At 39.7% G+C, this 11,851-nt stretch overlaps 1 protein-coding gene across 1 annotated transcript in view; it reads right to left on the bottom strand.

The window, feature by feature from the left end:
* LOC113486905 (myosin heavy chain, skeletal muscle, adult-like) overlaps window positions 1-11,389 on the bottom strand; it is a 46,443-nt gene extending 35,054 nt beyond the window's left edge. The window contains exons 1-19 of the mRNA XM_026861250.1: window positions 11,183-11,389; window positions 10,959-11,102; window positions 10,696-10,852; window positions 7,397-7,424; window positions 7,188-7,299; window positions 6,896-6,988; window positions 6,702-6,765; window positions 6,511-6,609; window positions 6,301-6,404; window positions 6,051-6,189; window positions 5,277-5,395; window positions 5,010-5,159; window positions 4,087-4,257; window positions 3,131-3,440; window positions 2,915-2,988; window positions 1,744-1,831; window positions 1,533-1,650; window positions 1,097-1,220; window positions 323-459 (exon numbers count right to left, since the gene is read on the bottom strand). Of these exons, the coding sequence (XP_026717051.1) occupies window positions 323-459; window positions 1,097-1,220; window positions 1,533-1,650; window positions 1,744-1,831; window positions 2,915-2,988; window positions 3,131-3,440; window positions 4,087-4,257; window positions 5,010-5,159; window positions 5,277-5,395; window positions 6,051-6,189; window positions 6,301-6,404; window positions 6,511-6,609; window positions 6,702-6,765; window positions 6,896-6,988; window positions 7,188-7,299; window positions 7,397-7,424; window positions 10,696-10,852; window positions 10,959-11,102; window positions 11,183-11,389 (2,438 nt within the window). The remainder of the gene's footprint in view (window positions 1-322; window positions 460-1,096; window positions 1,221-1,532; window positions 1,651-1,743; window positions 1,832-2,914; window positions 2,989-3,130; window positions 3,441-4,086; window positions 4,258-5,009; window positions 5,160-5,276; window positions 5,396-6,050; window positions 6,190-6,300; window positions 6,405-6,510; window positions 6,610-6,701; window positions 6,766-6,895; window positions 6,989-7,187; window positions 7,300-7,396; window positions 7,425-10,695; window positions 10,853-10,958; window positions 11,103-11,182) is intronic.
* Between the last annotated feature and the right edge of the window lie 462 nt (window positions 11,390-11,851).

An 11,851-nucleotide genomic window follows, 5' to 3' on the forward strand; every position in this document is an offset into this window, starting at 1 on the left:
CAGCAGGGCCACCATTTTCTCCTCCAGCTCCTTCCTCTTTGCCTCAGACTTTGCAAGCTCTTCCTTGGTTTTCTCAAACTCCTCCTTCATGTTGGCCATCTCCTTCTCAGATTCTGCACTCTTCAGCAAGGGCTTGATCTTGAAGAACAGCTTCATCCAGGGCCAGTGCTTGACGTTCATGAATGCACGGACATTGTACTGGATACAGAAGATGGACTCCCTGAAACAAAATTCACATTTATATTGCATAGCTTTGTTGTGATGAACTTAAACTTCATTAGCCAAGTACCATGAGAACAAACTTAATTTGAGAAACATCTACCTCCTTTCCACCATTCTCCGATACTCCACTCTCATCAGGAAGCCCCTGCATCTGGCTTGTGTGCGAGTGATGATTTCTGCCAGCTTGTCATCTCTCATCTCCTCCAGGAGCCCCAGCAGTCCAGCTTTGAAGAACACCTTGGGAAAGGAAATGTTACAGCATGTCATTGTCAGGTAGTACAGAACAGAGGCACAGAGTATTTCAGGATCCTTACAGACCTTAATGGCCATGACTAGGCTCCATTTGGCCCCCTCTCAAACCATCTGCCCACAGGCTTATGAGTTTAAGCATTTTGTCCCTGTCAGAGCTGTGTGGTATGTGTTCTGGTTTCCAGCTCAACCTCAGCCTCAGCCACACCTATGACTGATATAGGACCCCAGTGAGCTCTACCATGACCTGTAGACTTAGTCTCTGGCTTGCTTTTTGACCAATCTCATTGCTGTGGATCTGTCCAGGAATTAATTAATAGTGCTAGGGCCTTGTTAGCCTATCTATATCTAATCCTGAGCAATCTTAAAAACCAAGGCTTTATGGCTTCACCTCAGACCTTCCTTCTTGACACAAACATTCCTGATGATCTGGGCTCTTGGTTGAACCTGATTACCATTCCAGGGTCTTCCCCACTTGCCTTGATTGAGTACTGTTGGGATGTGCACTTACTGATTAAGGCTTCTACCCTGCCAGCTCTGTTATTGTGTTGTGCTCTCTGCCACTGATGAAGGAGCCCACCCTTACCTCTTCATGACAAACTTTTAACAGAAAACATATTTCTACCTTGGTGTGACCAAATCTATATTGGGTGTGATCCACATCAATGGACCCAAGGAGCTTTTCTGAGGCCTTCTTGCTGTCCATGAACTGTCCCTCTGGGATAGCACTTGCATTAAGAACTCTGTATCTGCAGAATAAAAAAGACGTGAAGAAACCCCCATCACTGCAACAACCACTGTGAATGAAGCTCACAGCTTCCTCAGACTGTCTCACTGAACTGATCTCATTCCTGGAGACAGTTCATCCTTCCAGAACAGGATATGGAGAGTATTTTTACTATTAACTCTAAGATCAAGAGAATCCAGATCTCAACAGTGTCATATCATGAAGTGATGATGGAACATTTCTATATTACTGCTCAATACCAATTTAAAGTAAAAGTTTCAAGTATATGATACACAGGCTCTTCAGCTTGGGCACAAAGCTGGAGCACTCTTACCTCTGTTTGAAATCAGCATACAGGACTCTGCTGGGGAATCCTTTCCTGCAAATTCTGATCCCTTCCAGCACACCGTTGCACCGCAGCTGATGCAGCACCAGCTCATGCTCCATAGCACCTAACAAACACCACCGTTAGGGACTACCCCGTTGTTTGACACTCTGGAGAAGAGCTTCTTAGCTTGAGTTTTTATCCTATTGGCTCCCCTTACCAGGTGTTTTTGTTTCATTTGGGATGATGCATCGTACAAAATGGGGGTGAGTGCTTCTCAGGTTAGCCATCAGCTTGTTTAAATTCTCCTGTGAGATCATGAAATGAAGTTTATATTATCAAGTGTAAGTACTAGAAGTTTAATAATGGACACATCAAACTGAATGTTTCAGGAGCAAACCTGTCTTCTCTAAAACACCTTGCAGAACTCCCAGAGGGAAACTTGGAAATTGGAGGCTCACAGATTTTTGGTTTTGAAATTCCTTTGTAGAATAATAGTTAGTATTACTTTCCTTGATCTTCTTATACAAATACAGAGCTGCTATCTCACAGCTTTACTTCCACCTGGTATTTCTTGTGGTACTTAGTTGAGCATTTTAAGTGGATGATATGTAGTCTTGGTTACACATGAGTAGAATCTAAATTAGCAGATAAGTCCTTTTTGAATTGAGATTGAATATTTCTATAGCCCATATAAATTTACTTTTTTAATAGTAATTCAATCTCCCTAAATATCTCCACTTCAGAAAAATGGAAATCTAAAATTGACCTCAAAAATTATTAACGTTCATTCTCTTTCCCCATAGAAATTACAATATTGACTTACAATCTTACAATCTCAAGGCAATTATTTTGCTTTTGATGTCTAAATTTTTACTTTTTAAATCTACAGTGTAACAATACTGAAAATCCTTATAGATTTGTAAAACAGATATGGTAAGTATCTCTGAAATCTCCAGAACAGATTTTGTGGAAGTTCAGCTGATTTGTTATTCATTCCAAGTCTAAGAAGGTGAACGTCATCCTTGGAGATTTTTGTAGAATATGCAAAAAAAGGAATGGCAAAACTAAGTCAGGTGGAAGAAATCAGCAAAAATAGGGTGCAATGCCAATAGTTAATGGGAAAAAAAAAAAAAAAAAAAAGACCTAGACAATTGTCTAGGGAGTTCCAGGAGGTTGACAATATCACTCTCACTCCTTAATTGAAAAGAAGAACATGCAAGGACTGAAGTAGATTTTTTTGTGTTGTTCAAGGTAGTTCTGTAATTTCCAGGAAGAGCAAGGGAAAGATTTTCAAGAATGACAAGACCTATGTCCAAAACTAAAACAGACTTCAGATTCATAATAAAATTCCTCTCCGTTTTCAAAAAAATTATAAACTCTATACTTACCCGGAAAAGTGCTGATACAGTCTGGAAGGAAGAACCCTTCTTCTTGCCACCCTTTTTGCCACCACCACCAGCCTCTGTGAATGGAAGAAAAGAAATATTAAAATATGGATGTTGCATATTGGAGCCTACAGAACACAAAACAACTATAGATGTTGACTGCTTTATTTCTGGGTCAACATTGTCCCACACCGAAAATACAGTTTTCACAAAGCTGACCTGCATCTGCTCCACCATAGGAGGCAAAGAGTAAGGCCAGTGTTTTCAGTGATGATTTCTGGTACAACCCAATGACAGTTTCATTCAGGGGGTCCTTGTTCTTCTCAAGCCAGCCAGAGATGTTGTAGTCCACTGTGCCAGCATAGTGCACCAGGGAGAAGTGGGCCTCAGCCTTGCCTTTGGCAGGTTTGGGCTTCTGGAAGTTGTTGGACTTGCCCAGATGTTGGTCGTAGAGCTTGTTCTTGAAAGAGGTGTCAGTTGCCTTGGGGAACATGCACTCCTCTTCCAGGATGGAGAAGATGCCCATGGGCTGGAAGGTACCACAAGAAGTAATGGAGAAAAATTATAACAATGTGAAGCATGTGCTATGAACATCAAAGATACCAGGGTATTGCTGGTAGCATCTCCGCCTGGGTAAGGGCCTGAGTTTGTTGGGAGTTGTTCTCAGACAGGGAGCCTGTTTCTGCCTTCCACTGACGTCCTGCAGCCTGTGTTCATAGGACTAGTAAGAACGTCTGTCTTGTTCAGATTAGAATGCTGAGTAGAATTAAAGGGAGAAGTGGTAAACAGAAAAATAATTGGGAAAACATCTAGAAGAGTCTCATTTGATCTGAGAAATCAGGCGAGATGATATTTATTTCCCAAATTTCTGCCTGGAATCCTGATTTGTATCTTCAGAGGAAAAAGGAAAGGAGATTGACTCCAGAGGGGGTTTAAGAAGTCTGTTGGTGGGAGTCTGGGCTATTTTCCCCGTGCTTGAAGACCAGGTAAAGCAAGATTGATGGCACAGATTTGCATTTCCTAAGTACTCTTCCCCAGACTAAAATCAATTTTGGTGCAATATATCTTGTTTAACTGACACTGAATGCCTGGCTGTGAGTTCTTTCTGAGCTGAATCTGGCTCAGAAACGTCAGAGAAATTCAAAATACTTCATACGCTTGCACAGAACAGGTACCTTCTCAATGAGCTCAATGCAGGCAGCCAGGTCCATCCCAAAGTCAATGAACTCCCATTCAATTCCCTCCTTCTTGTACTCCTCCTGCTCCAGCACGAACATGTGGTGGTTGAAGAACTGTTGCAGTTTCTCATTGGTGAAGTTGATGCACAGCTGCTCAAAGCTGTTGAACTGCCCAAATGTAAAAAAAAAGATTCAATGTTTTCAAGGTTCGGTCTTCACCACCACGCTTTTCCCTGTCTTATTCTGATCTTTTATGTATCAGGCCCCTTCCCTACCTTTTCTTCCAGAAATCCTTCAGTGGGACTGTACTTACATTCTGAAGAGAGGAAAGACCTCTAAGTCATTGTAATACAGAGATTTTTCGTTTGCTTGTTATCATTCCATATAATATGGGTGTTTTGGAATCTCTGAATTCTAAAGCAAATTTAGTAAATAACTACAGCACACTAGACTCTGCCTCTCCCAACACCCCGATCATGAAAATTGCCATAATTTGCTACTCAAATATTTTTCTGTTCTTAAGAGAGTGGTTCTAGATATTTCTATGCACTGGTATGGAAACTTTTGTGGTTCTTTCACCAACAGTATGAACATTTTCTAATGTCTTTCAATAATTCCCACCAAGAGCATGATTATTTCTAATATCTATGCATATTTTCTACACCTTTGGCCCAGATGCTTTGTCACAGATTTCTTCCTTTTTTCTTTTGTTTTAAGTAAGCTAATATTTTTGCACACTGTGGTATTAGTCTCTTTCTTGTTGAGATCTAACTATGGAAAAGGTCAGTTTCTTTAATTGTGAGATCTCTTGACAATTGTATTTTTTATAAAAAATCTGATTCTTCATGAAAGAAGTCTTAGAATTTTCTTAATATCCATTGTTCCTTCCATGAAGCTGTTGTGAAATCCCTGTTCCTTACATCAAAGATCTCAAAACCAGCAATGTCCAGGACACCAATGAAGTACTGTCTGGGTTGTTTGGTATCCAGCTGCTGGTTGATGCGAACCACCATCCACAGGAACATCCTCTCATAGACAGCCTTTGCCAAAGCACCCACTGAATTGTTCACCTAAAACCAAGGGGAGATGCACAAAGGTTACTGTACAGATAAATATTAAGGAATTTTAACTGTCTTAAAAGAAATTCTGATTCATAGCCATGTATTTCTAGTAACGATTTATTTTACCTGCTCCACAGTTTGACCTTTGGTCACAAATTCATTCCCAACTTTGACTCGAGGATAACACAGGGCTTTGAGCAGATCAGCTGAGTTCAGACCCATCAGGTAGGCAGCCTTGTCAGCAACTGAAAGGCAAGAGAAACAAAGAAAAAAATGATCATTGGAAAAGGACTGGAATTTGATCAATGGGTGTGTGTCTCAGAAATTACACCAATGTTCAAAATTCTTGACTGCAAATCATTTAATCTACTATCACATCAAGAATACTGAATGCAGGAAACCTGTGAAATACAATATTGGTGGGGGTTTTTTCAAAGTTGTTACCAGTAGGAAAACTTTCCTTGTTATTTTTAACTAAATTTATAAACTGAAACAATGCTTTTAATAACCTCTACTTTAAAAACACGTGAAGATTACAACATGGCATCTTAGTCAAGATGTAAGAAACCTCTTATATTTAAATAGGCCACACTCTGCACTGCCAATAGGACAAATATGTACATGCCAGAGCCTATGTATGAAATTAGGGAAGTTTCTCTGCAAAAAGACTTGTAAAGACCTTCTGCATGCTAATTGGAAAGATGTATGAAAATAGGCCAAAAAAAGCTGACTGAAGGAATTCAGTAAGACAGGCCAGGAACCGGAGAATCAGGTTAGCAGCTTAATGGACACTAAAAGAAACATTATAGTTTTCACTTGATGAAGCTACAGCTTTTGTCCTGTCTAAAAAAATTATTTCCCAAAACTGATTTCTTTGTTAAAAAGTCATTTGCTAAGGACCTTCTGTGCCATCGGGCTCTGCCTGCTCTTCTCGTTGTTTCTGCTTGAACTTCAGGTTCCCATAGTGCATGACAGCCCCCGTCAGCTTGTAGATGGCGGTCTTTTCATCAGCAGTGAAGCCCAGGATGTCAATGGCACTCTGCAGGAAAAAAAAAAAAAAAAAAAAAAAAAAAAAATCCGGGTCCTTAGTAGGTCACCTACGTCACCTTTGAGACATGTACACTAGGTACCTTTTCGCTGTGTCACTTACATCTGTAGCCATGAGCTCCTCCTGGTCATCAATGCTGGGAACAGTGACCTCACCTTGGCTCACGTAGTGGAAATCAAAAGGGTTGGTGGTAATAAGGAGCATGTCTGAAAGCAGGAAGAGGCAAGGCATAGGCTTAGTTTTGCCAACCAGGTAACAGAGGGAACTGTTGCTCAGCAATCATCCTCAAAAAGACATCATGATCCTTCCTACCAATTAGCTCTGGCTTCTTGTTGGACATGATCTGATAGAATATGTGGTAACTTCTTTCTGCCTTGAGCTGGAAAGTGACTCTGGACTTCTCCAGCAGATCTGGCAAGGCGGGTAGAAAGAGTTAGGCACGGGAACACACGTGGAGCTGGGAATTTAGGAAAGAATGGGATCAGGTCAGGAGAGTGTCTTACAGGTTTCAATGTCGGCAGAAGCCAGTTTGCCCGTGGCCCCAAAGTGGATTCTGATGAATTTGCCCTGTTAAGGGGAAAAAGAAGCATTTCAGCCTCAGTACATTTCATTGCCATCTCCTCATGTGAGAACACCACTAGCCCATCATCCCTGCTGTTACAAGGAGGGGGCATTTTTGTCCAAAGCAACAACTTACAAAGCGGGAGGAGTTGTCGTTCCTCACGGTCTTGGCATTTCCAAAGGCCTCCAGCAGTGGGTTAGCGCTGATGATTTGATCCTCAAGCGTTCCCTGCAGAATGATCATTATTGCTGGTTATCCTCTCCAAAAATCATCTCAGGAACAGAGGAAAGCTTTGGTTCAAGCCAGTATCTATTAACTAATGATTTGATCCTCAAACTTTCTCTACAGCCTGATAATTTTTCAATGACAGTGTTTATCTGACGTGGCAATGACATGGCAAATGTTCAATCTGTTCCTCCTGACTCACCTGCATTTTGCCTGACTGTTCCTCCTTCTTCTTCTCCCCACTCGCTGCAATTGTTGCAAAGTACTGGATGACACGCTTTGTGTTCACAGTCTTCCCAGCACCGGATTCTCCGCTGTGAAACCAAAGAGAGAAGCAGAGAGCGTGTGGTCAGGCGGGAGGTCCCTCAGCACCGGGCAGCCCCACAGGGACCCGAGAAGGGATCTACATACGTGATCAGGATTGACTGGTTCTCACGATCTGTGGAAAGAGGCAGAAACAAATAGATTATTTATATATATCATTAATATCCTAAATAAAACTTGTTACTTTTAGTAGACTCTCTAGCAGTAGGCTAATTTGTTTCATAAACCTGTCTGGCTTCACCCAAAATTCCTTTTTCAAAGTTCCCAGCTTTAGCTGGGAAGGTGACATGTCAACAGTGAGGTGGATGTCAGGTGTAATATATGGTCTTTTTCTGCATATTCTCTTCATATCAGCTGCTTATTTTCTTTAAGAAAATAATCCCAACTAAGGAGTATTTTTATAGAGTTTTTGATTCATATGTAAACTAATGTGAACTGGAACAAGTGCTTCCCATAAACTTTATTACACAAGAAGAACCACTTCTGATCAGTCCATAGGACCCCATAGACAGTTTTTCTGTCAGCGGCCAATTAATTGTTTGCTAAAGAAAATCACAATGTCATGATAAGCATGTAGTAATCTTTTTCCATGTACTCTCCCATACTCTCGAATATTGAAATTTTGATACATCCAGAGGTAGATTTGATGGTTTTATGTGTAATAGCTTAGAATGATTTTGCTATCCAGGATTTCGTCTGGTTGCTTTTTTAAATTAGGCTCAGTTTTTTTTGTGTGGCTTCTGCTTTTACCATCCAGTCTGCTTTGTTTTTGAACCACATCCTGTGTGAAGGAAAAGAATGTGGTTGGTGCTGAGCTTGGTTTTTCATGTGTTCTTTCCTCTTCTACTCTTCTCCGTGCCATGCAGAGTTTTATAAAGTAACACAAATCATTTGTCTAGAGTTACCTGAGCAGATATCCTGTCATAACTTTGGGAAACCTTTTCATCCTTGTCTTGACCTGTTCCATTTCTAGTATATCCTTTTTCGAAAAAGGAAAGTCAGAAATGCATACAGTACATAAGGGGCAGAATTCCTTGGGTAACCACCAGGATATAATGATTTTCTGTTTTGGTCACTATTTCTTGCTCAGTGACCTCCACATTTCAACTGGTTATTTTGTAGATTTTTTGATCACCGAGGCAAAATTTTTAAAGCTGTATTAAAGGATATCTGTAACAAAAGCAGTAGTTGTCAGTAAAGAGCCCATCTTTTCGTTGTTTTGTTTGGTTTGTTTGTTTTTTTCTGTCTATTGTTTTACATTCTAGTTTTGCAAACTTTGTTGCTACATCACTGAATAATAATTTCATCATTTAATGTCATAAAGTCCCTCTGAAATTCTTCACTGTTAGACTTCATCTTTACTGGCATGAAGGACTTAGTCAAAACAGAAAGTTTGTCATCATTTCCAGATCATTTAAATAAATATTGAGCAGCAGAGGTCCCAGAACATATCCCAGGGTGACTTCATTGATAAAATCTTTGTACTATGAAAACTGAAAAAACTCTTTTTATATGTCTTCCTTTTTCTTAATCAGTTATTTTCAAACCTTCTCTGTTCTACAGCTGGTTGTGAATGTAAGCACAAACAATTATGCTAAGAATAGCTGCTTTAACAACTGTACTGAAGATCTTTACTAGATTCAGATAGGCTATCTTGACCTGCTCTTCTTTGTTTTAAAAAAAAAAAAAAAAAAAAAAAAAGTGTTTTTTTAAGGCTTCCCTTTAAAAAAAAAGTGCATCTTTTTTTCTTGTTAAGTCACATATTCACATGCCTCTAATATGTTCCTAATTGTCTTTAGAAATTACTGGCAGTTTGGCTTTTAAAAAAATCAAGTTTAATGGTATGCTGTTCCTTAAAACTCCCTCACAACTCTTTAAAAAATTACTGTAACACTCACTGTTTTCCAATAAATTTTCAGTGAGAATTTTGATCTGTAGAGTTCAATTGGAATGCCTGGTTGAATTCTGTCCTATAAATTTGCTAGTGTTTATTCTATTGTTGCTTTTTTTAAGGACACTTCAATCAGAAGTTCCTCTGATGAATCCCACTATAAGGAGGAGCTCCAGAAATGAATACTTCCCACACTACTTTAAGGTAAACAAAATCTCATTCAGTGTTCTCGTACAACCTTGTATTTTCCAAGCTGTCTTTTTAAATTTTGACTGTGTCAGTACAGACTCACTTTAAGCCCTTCTGCTCCTCATGTATTTGAAAAAGAAAGAAGCATTTTTTCATGTGTGCTGCAAGTTGTTCTCAAACCTTTGGTTTTGCATACCTTTTTGTGTTTTCACAGTTGACTAGCCAGAGTTATGTTTTGACAAAAGTCTTTATGTGTTTAATAACCTACCTCAATAGGCTGTGTAACTGGATTGGCCTTCAACAAAGTGCTTTTTGCCAGTTGGCTTACATTTCTTCCAAGCCTCTAGGATGGTGCTTTCCAATAATCTGCATTCAGTCTGAAAAGACTAAGCCATTAGGTAACTATACACTAGGACCTGATTTGGATTTGTGTTCACCAAGTTCCTGAACATATCTTGAAGGTGACAGTAAGAGTAAATGTATGATGACTTGCATAAATACTGCCATGGTAAGGCACACTAAGCAAACAACAATTTATTACTGTTTCATTTTCATAGTATTCTCTTTCAATTAACTTTCTTACTTCTCTGAATACTACAGAACTAATAAGAGTAATTGGAGGGGAGCGGGGAAAAGTTTTATGTTAACAAATTTAAATATACCATTGTTTAATATTTTTCTGACTAATCTGCTCTTTCTTGAAAGTCTGGAGATTTAAACAATTCTAGAAATGTATTCATTGACCTTCTTTCTTACTGCTTACCTTTCTTTTAATGAATGGAAAAGAAGGAAATGCTTCTGAGACAAGTGTGAAACTAATAACTTTCCAAGCATCTTTCACTGTAATGTCTGATTAAGACTGCTTCCTGAGTTTTCATAAAAACACCATAGAAAGCATTGGCTTCAATGTAGAATCTTCTTTTTCTTTACAATCAATCATATTTAAAGACCACTACCCTAGTGATTCAGTCAAGAAGCAAATCCAAGCAAATCATTCAAAGAAAAGTCCTCTCAACTAAGAAAAAGCCAGAACATTAAAAGTTTATCCAGTTCTCTTTGAAGGAAAATCTGACAATGTATTCAGCATTAAACCATATTCTCATAAATATCTTGGGCAATAAATTATAACATTAATTGTTAGAAATATGGACTCAATGACAGTGTCCAACAAAAAAAAAAATATTTCCAATGATGAGAGGACATCCACTCTCCCAACACCATTGAACTATTTTACAATGAAAATATTTTTTTTTATTCTCTGAGAATGTTCACAGCCAAATAATTTAAAGAACACCAAACAACTCACCAGTCAGCATGAACTGATAGGCATTGTCAGAGATGGAGAAGATGTGTGGAGGGGCCTCCTGGCGCTTCTTGCCTCGGTAGGCCAACACCACCTCCGGGTTGTACACCGGCAGCCACTTGTAGGGGTTGACAGTGACGCAGAAGAGACCCGAGTAGGTCTGTGAGGAAGGGAGACAGCACATTGGCTTCCACCTACCCTGGCAGAGCAGTTCCTCCTCGCTGCCCAGGGGAAGACTGCTGCTGGTACTTGCTGCTGGTACTTACGTAGATCATCCAGGCTGCGTAACGCTCTTTGAGGTTGTACAGCACAGCGGGTTCGTGGAGGTGGGTCATCATGGCCATGTCCTCGATTTTATCGTACTTGGGAGGGTTCATGGAGAAGATCTGATCTTCCTTCACAGTCAGGGTCTGTCAGAGGCAGACCATATGTCATCTAAGAGCTGAGGGTGGGATTCAAATGGTGTCCTTCAGCTTTGTTTCTTACTCACCTCTCCACCTTCAGTCTTGACAGTGACCTTCCCTGACTCCCTGCTCTGGATTGTTCCTTTCACAAAGGATTCCTTAGGATGCACCACAAAGACCGATGACTTGGCATCAAAAGGCTTGTTCTGGGCCTCAATTCTCTCCTTTTCTGACTTTCGGAGGTAAGGAGCCGCCTCCCCAAAGGCGGCCATCTCAGCATCTGGAGAAGTCATGTCTGCACTTATACAGGAGTCACAGTCAACAGAAGACTGTAGGAAAGAAGACATGTTGAGTCAGTGAGGCAACAGTTTTGTGTGGAAGAGAGGAAATCTCCTGCACTTTGTTCTCTTTAAATATCTAAGTAGGTATAAACAAGTCAAAAGTTGGATTTAAAGTTCCCAGTCTTGACTGAAATTAATCCTTTGACATCTATCTATATAACAAAGTATAGACCTGTTCTTTATTGTTGCAGTATTGTAGTGCTCTTTAGCAGTATTATTTCAAATTTGTGAACTCTGGTGAATATGGATATTGCCATAACAGAGACTTCATATTAAATAAGTCTCTGATTTTTTAAAATATGCTGTGTGAAAGTGTCTGAAAGACTTCCTTGTCTCATAGCAAACAGTGGATTTTCACTGGAAAATTTACTTGCTAGAAAAATACATCTTGCATTATGACTGATAGAAATGCCA

This window comes from Athene cunicularia (assembly GCF_003259725.1).
Source record: "Athene cunicularia isolate RWA chromosome 18 unlocalized genomic scaffold, athCun1 chr18_part1, whole genome shotgun sequence".
Classification (NCBI taxonomy): domain Eukaryota; kingdom Metazoa; phylum Chordata; class Aves; order Strigiformes; family Strigidae; genus Athene; species Athene cunicularia.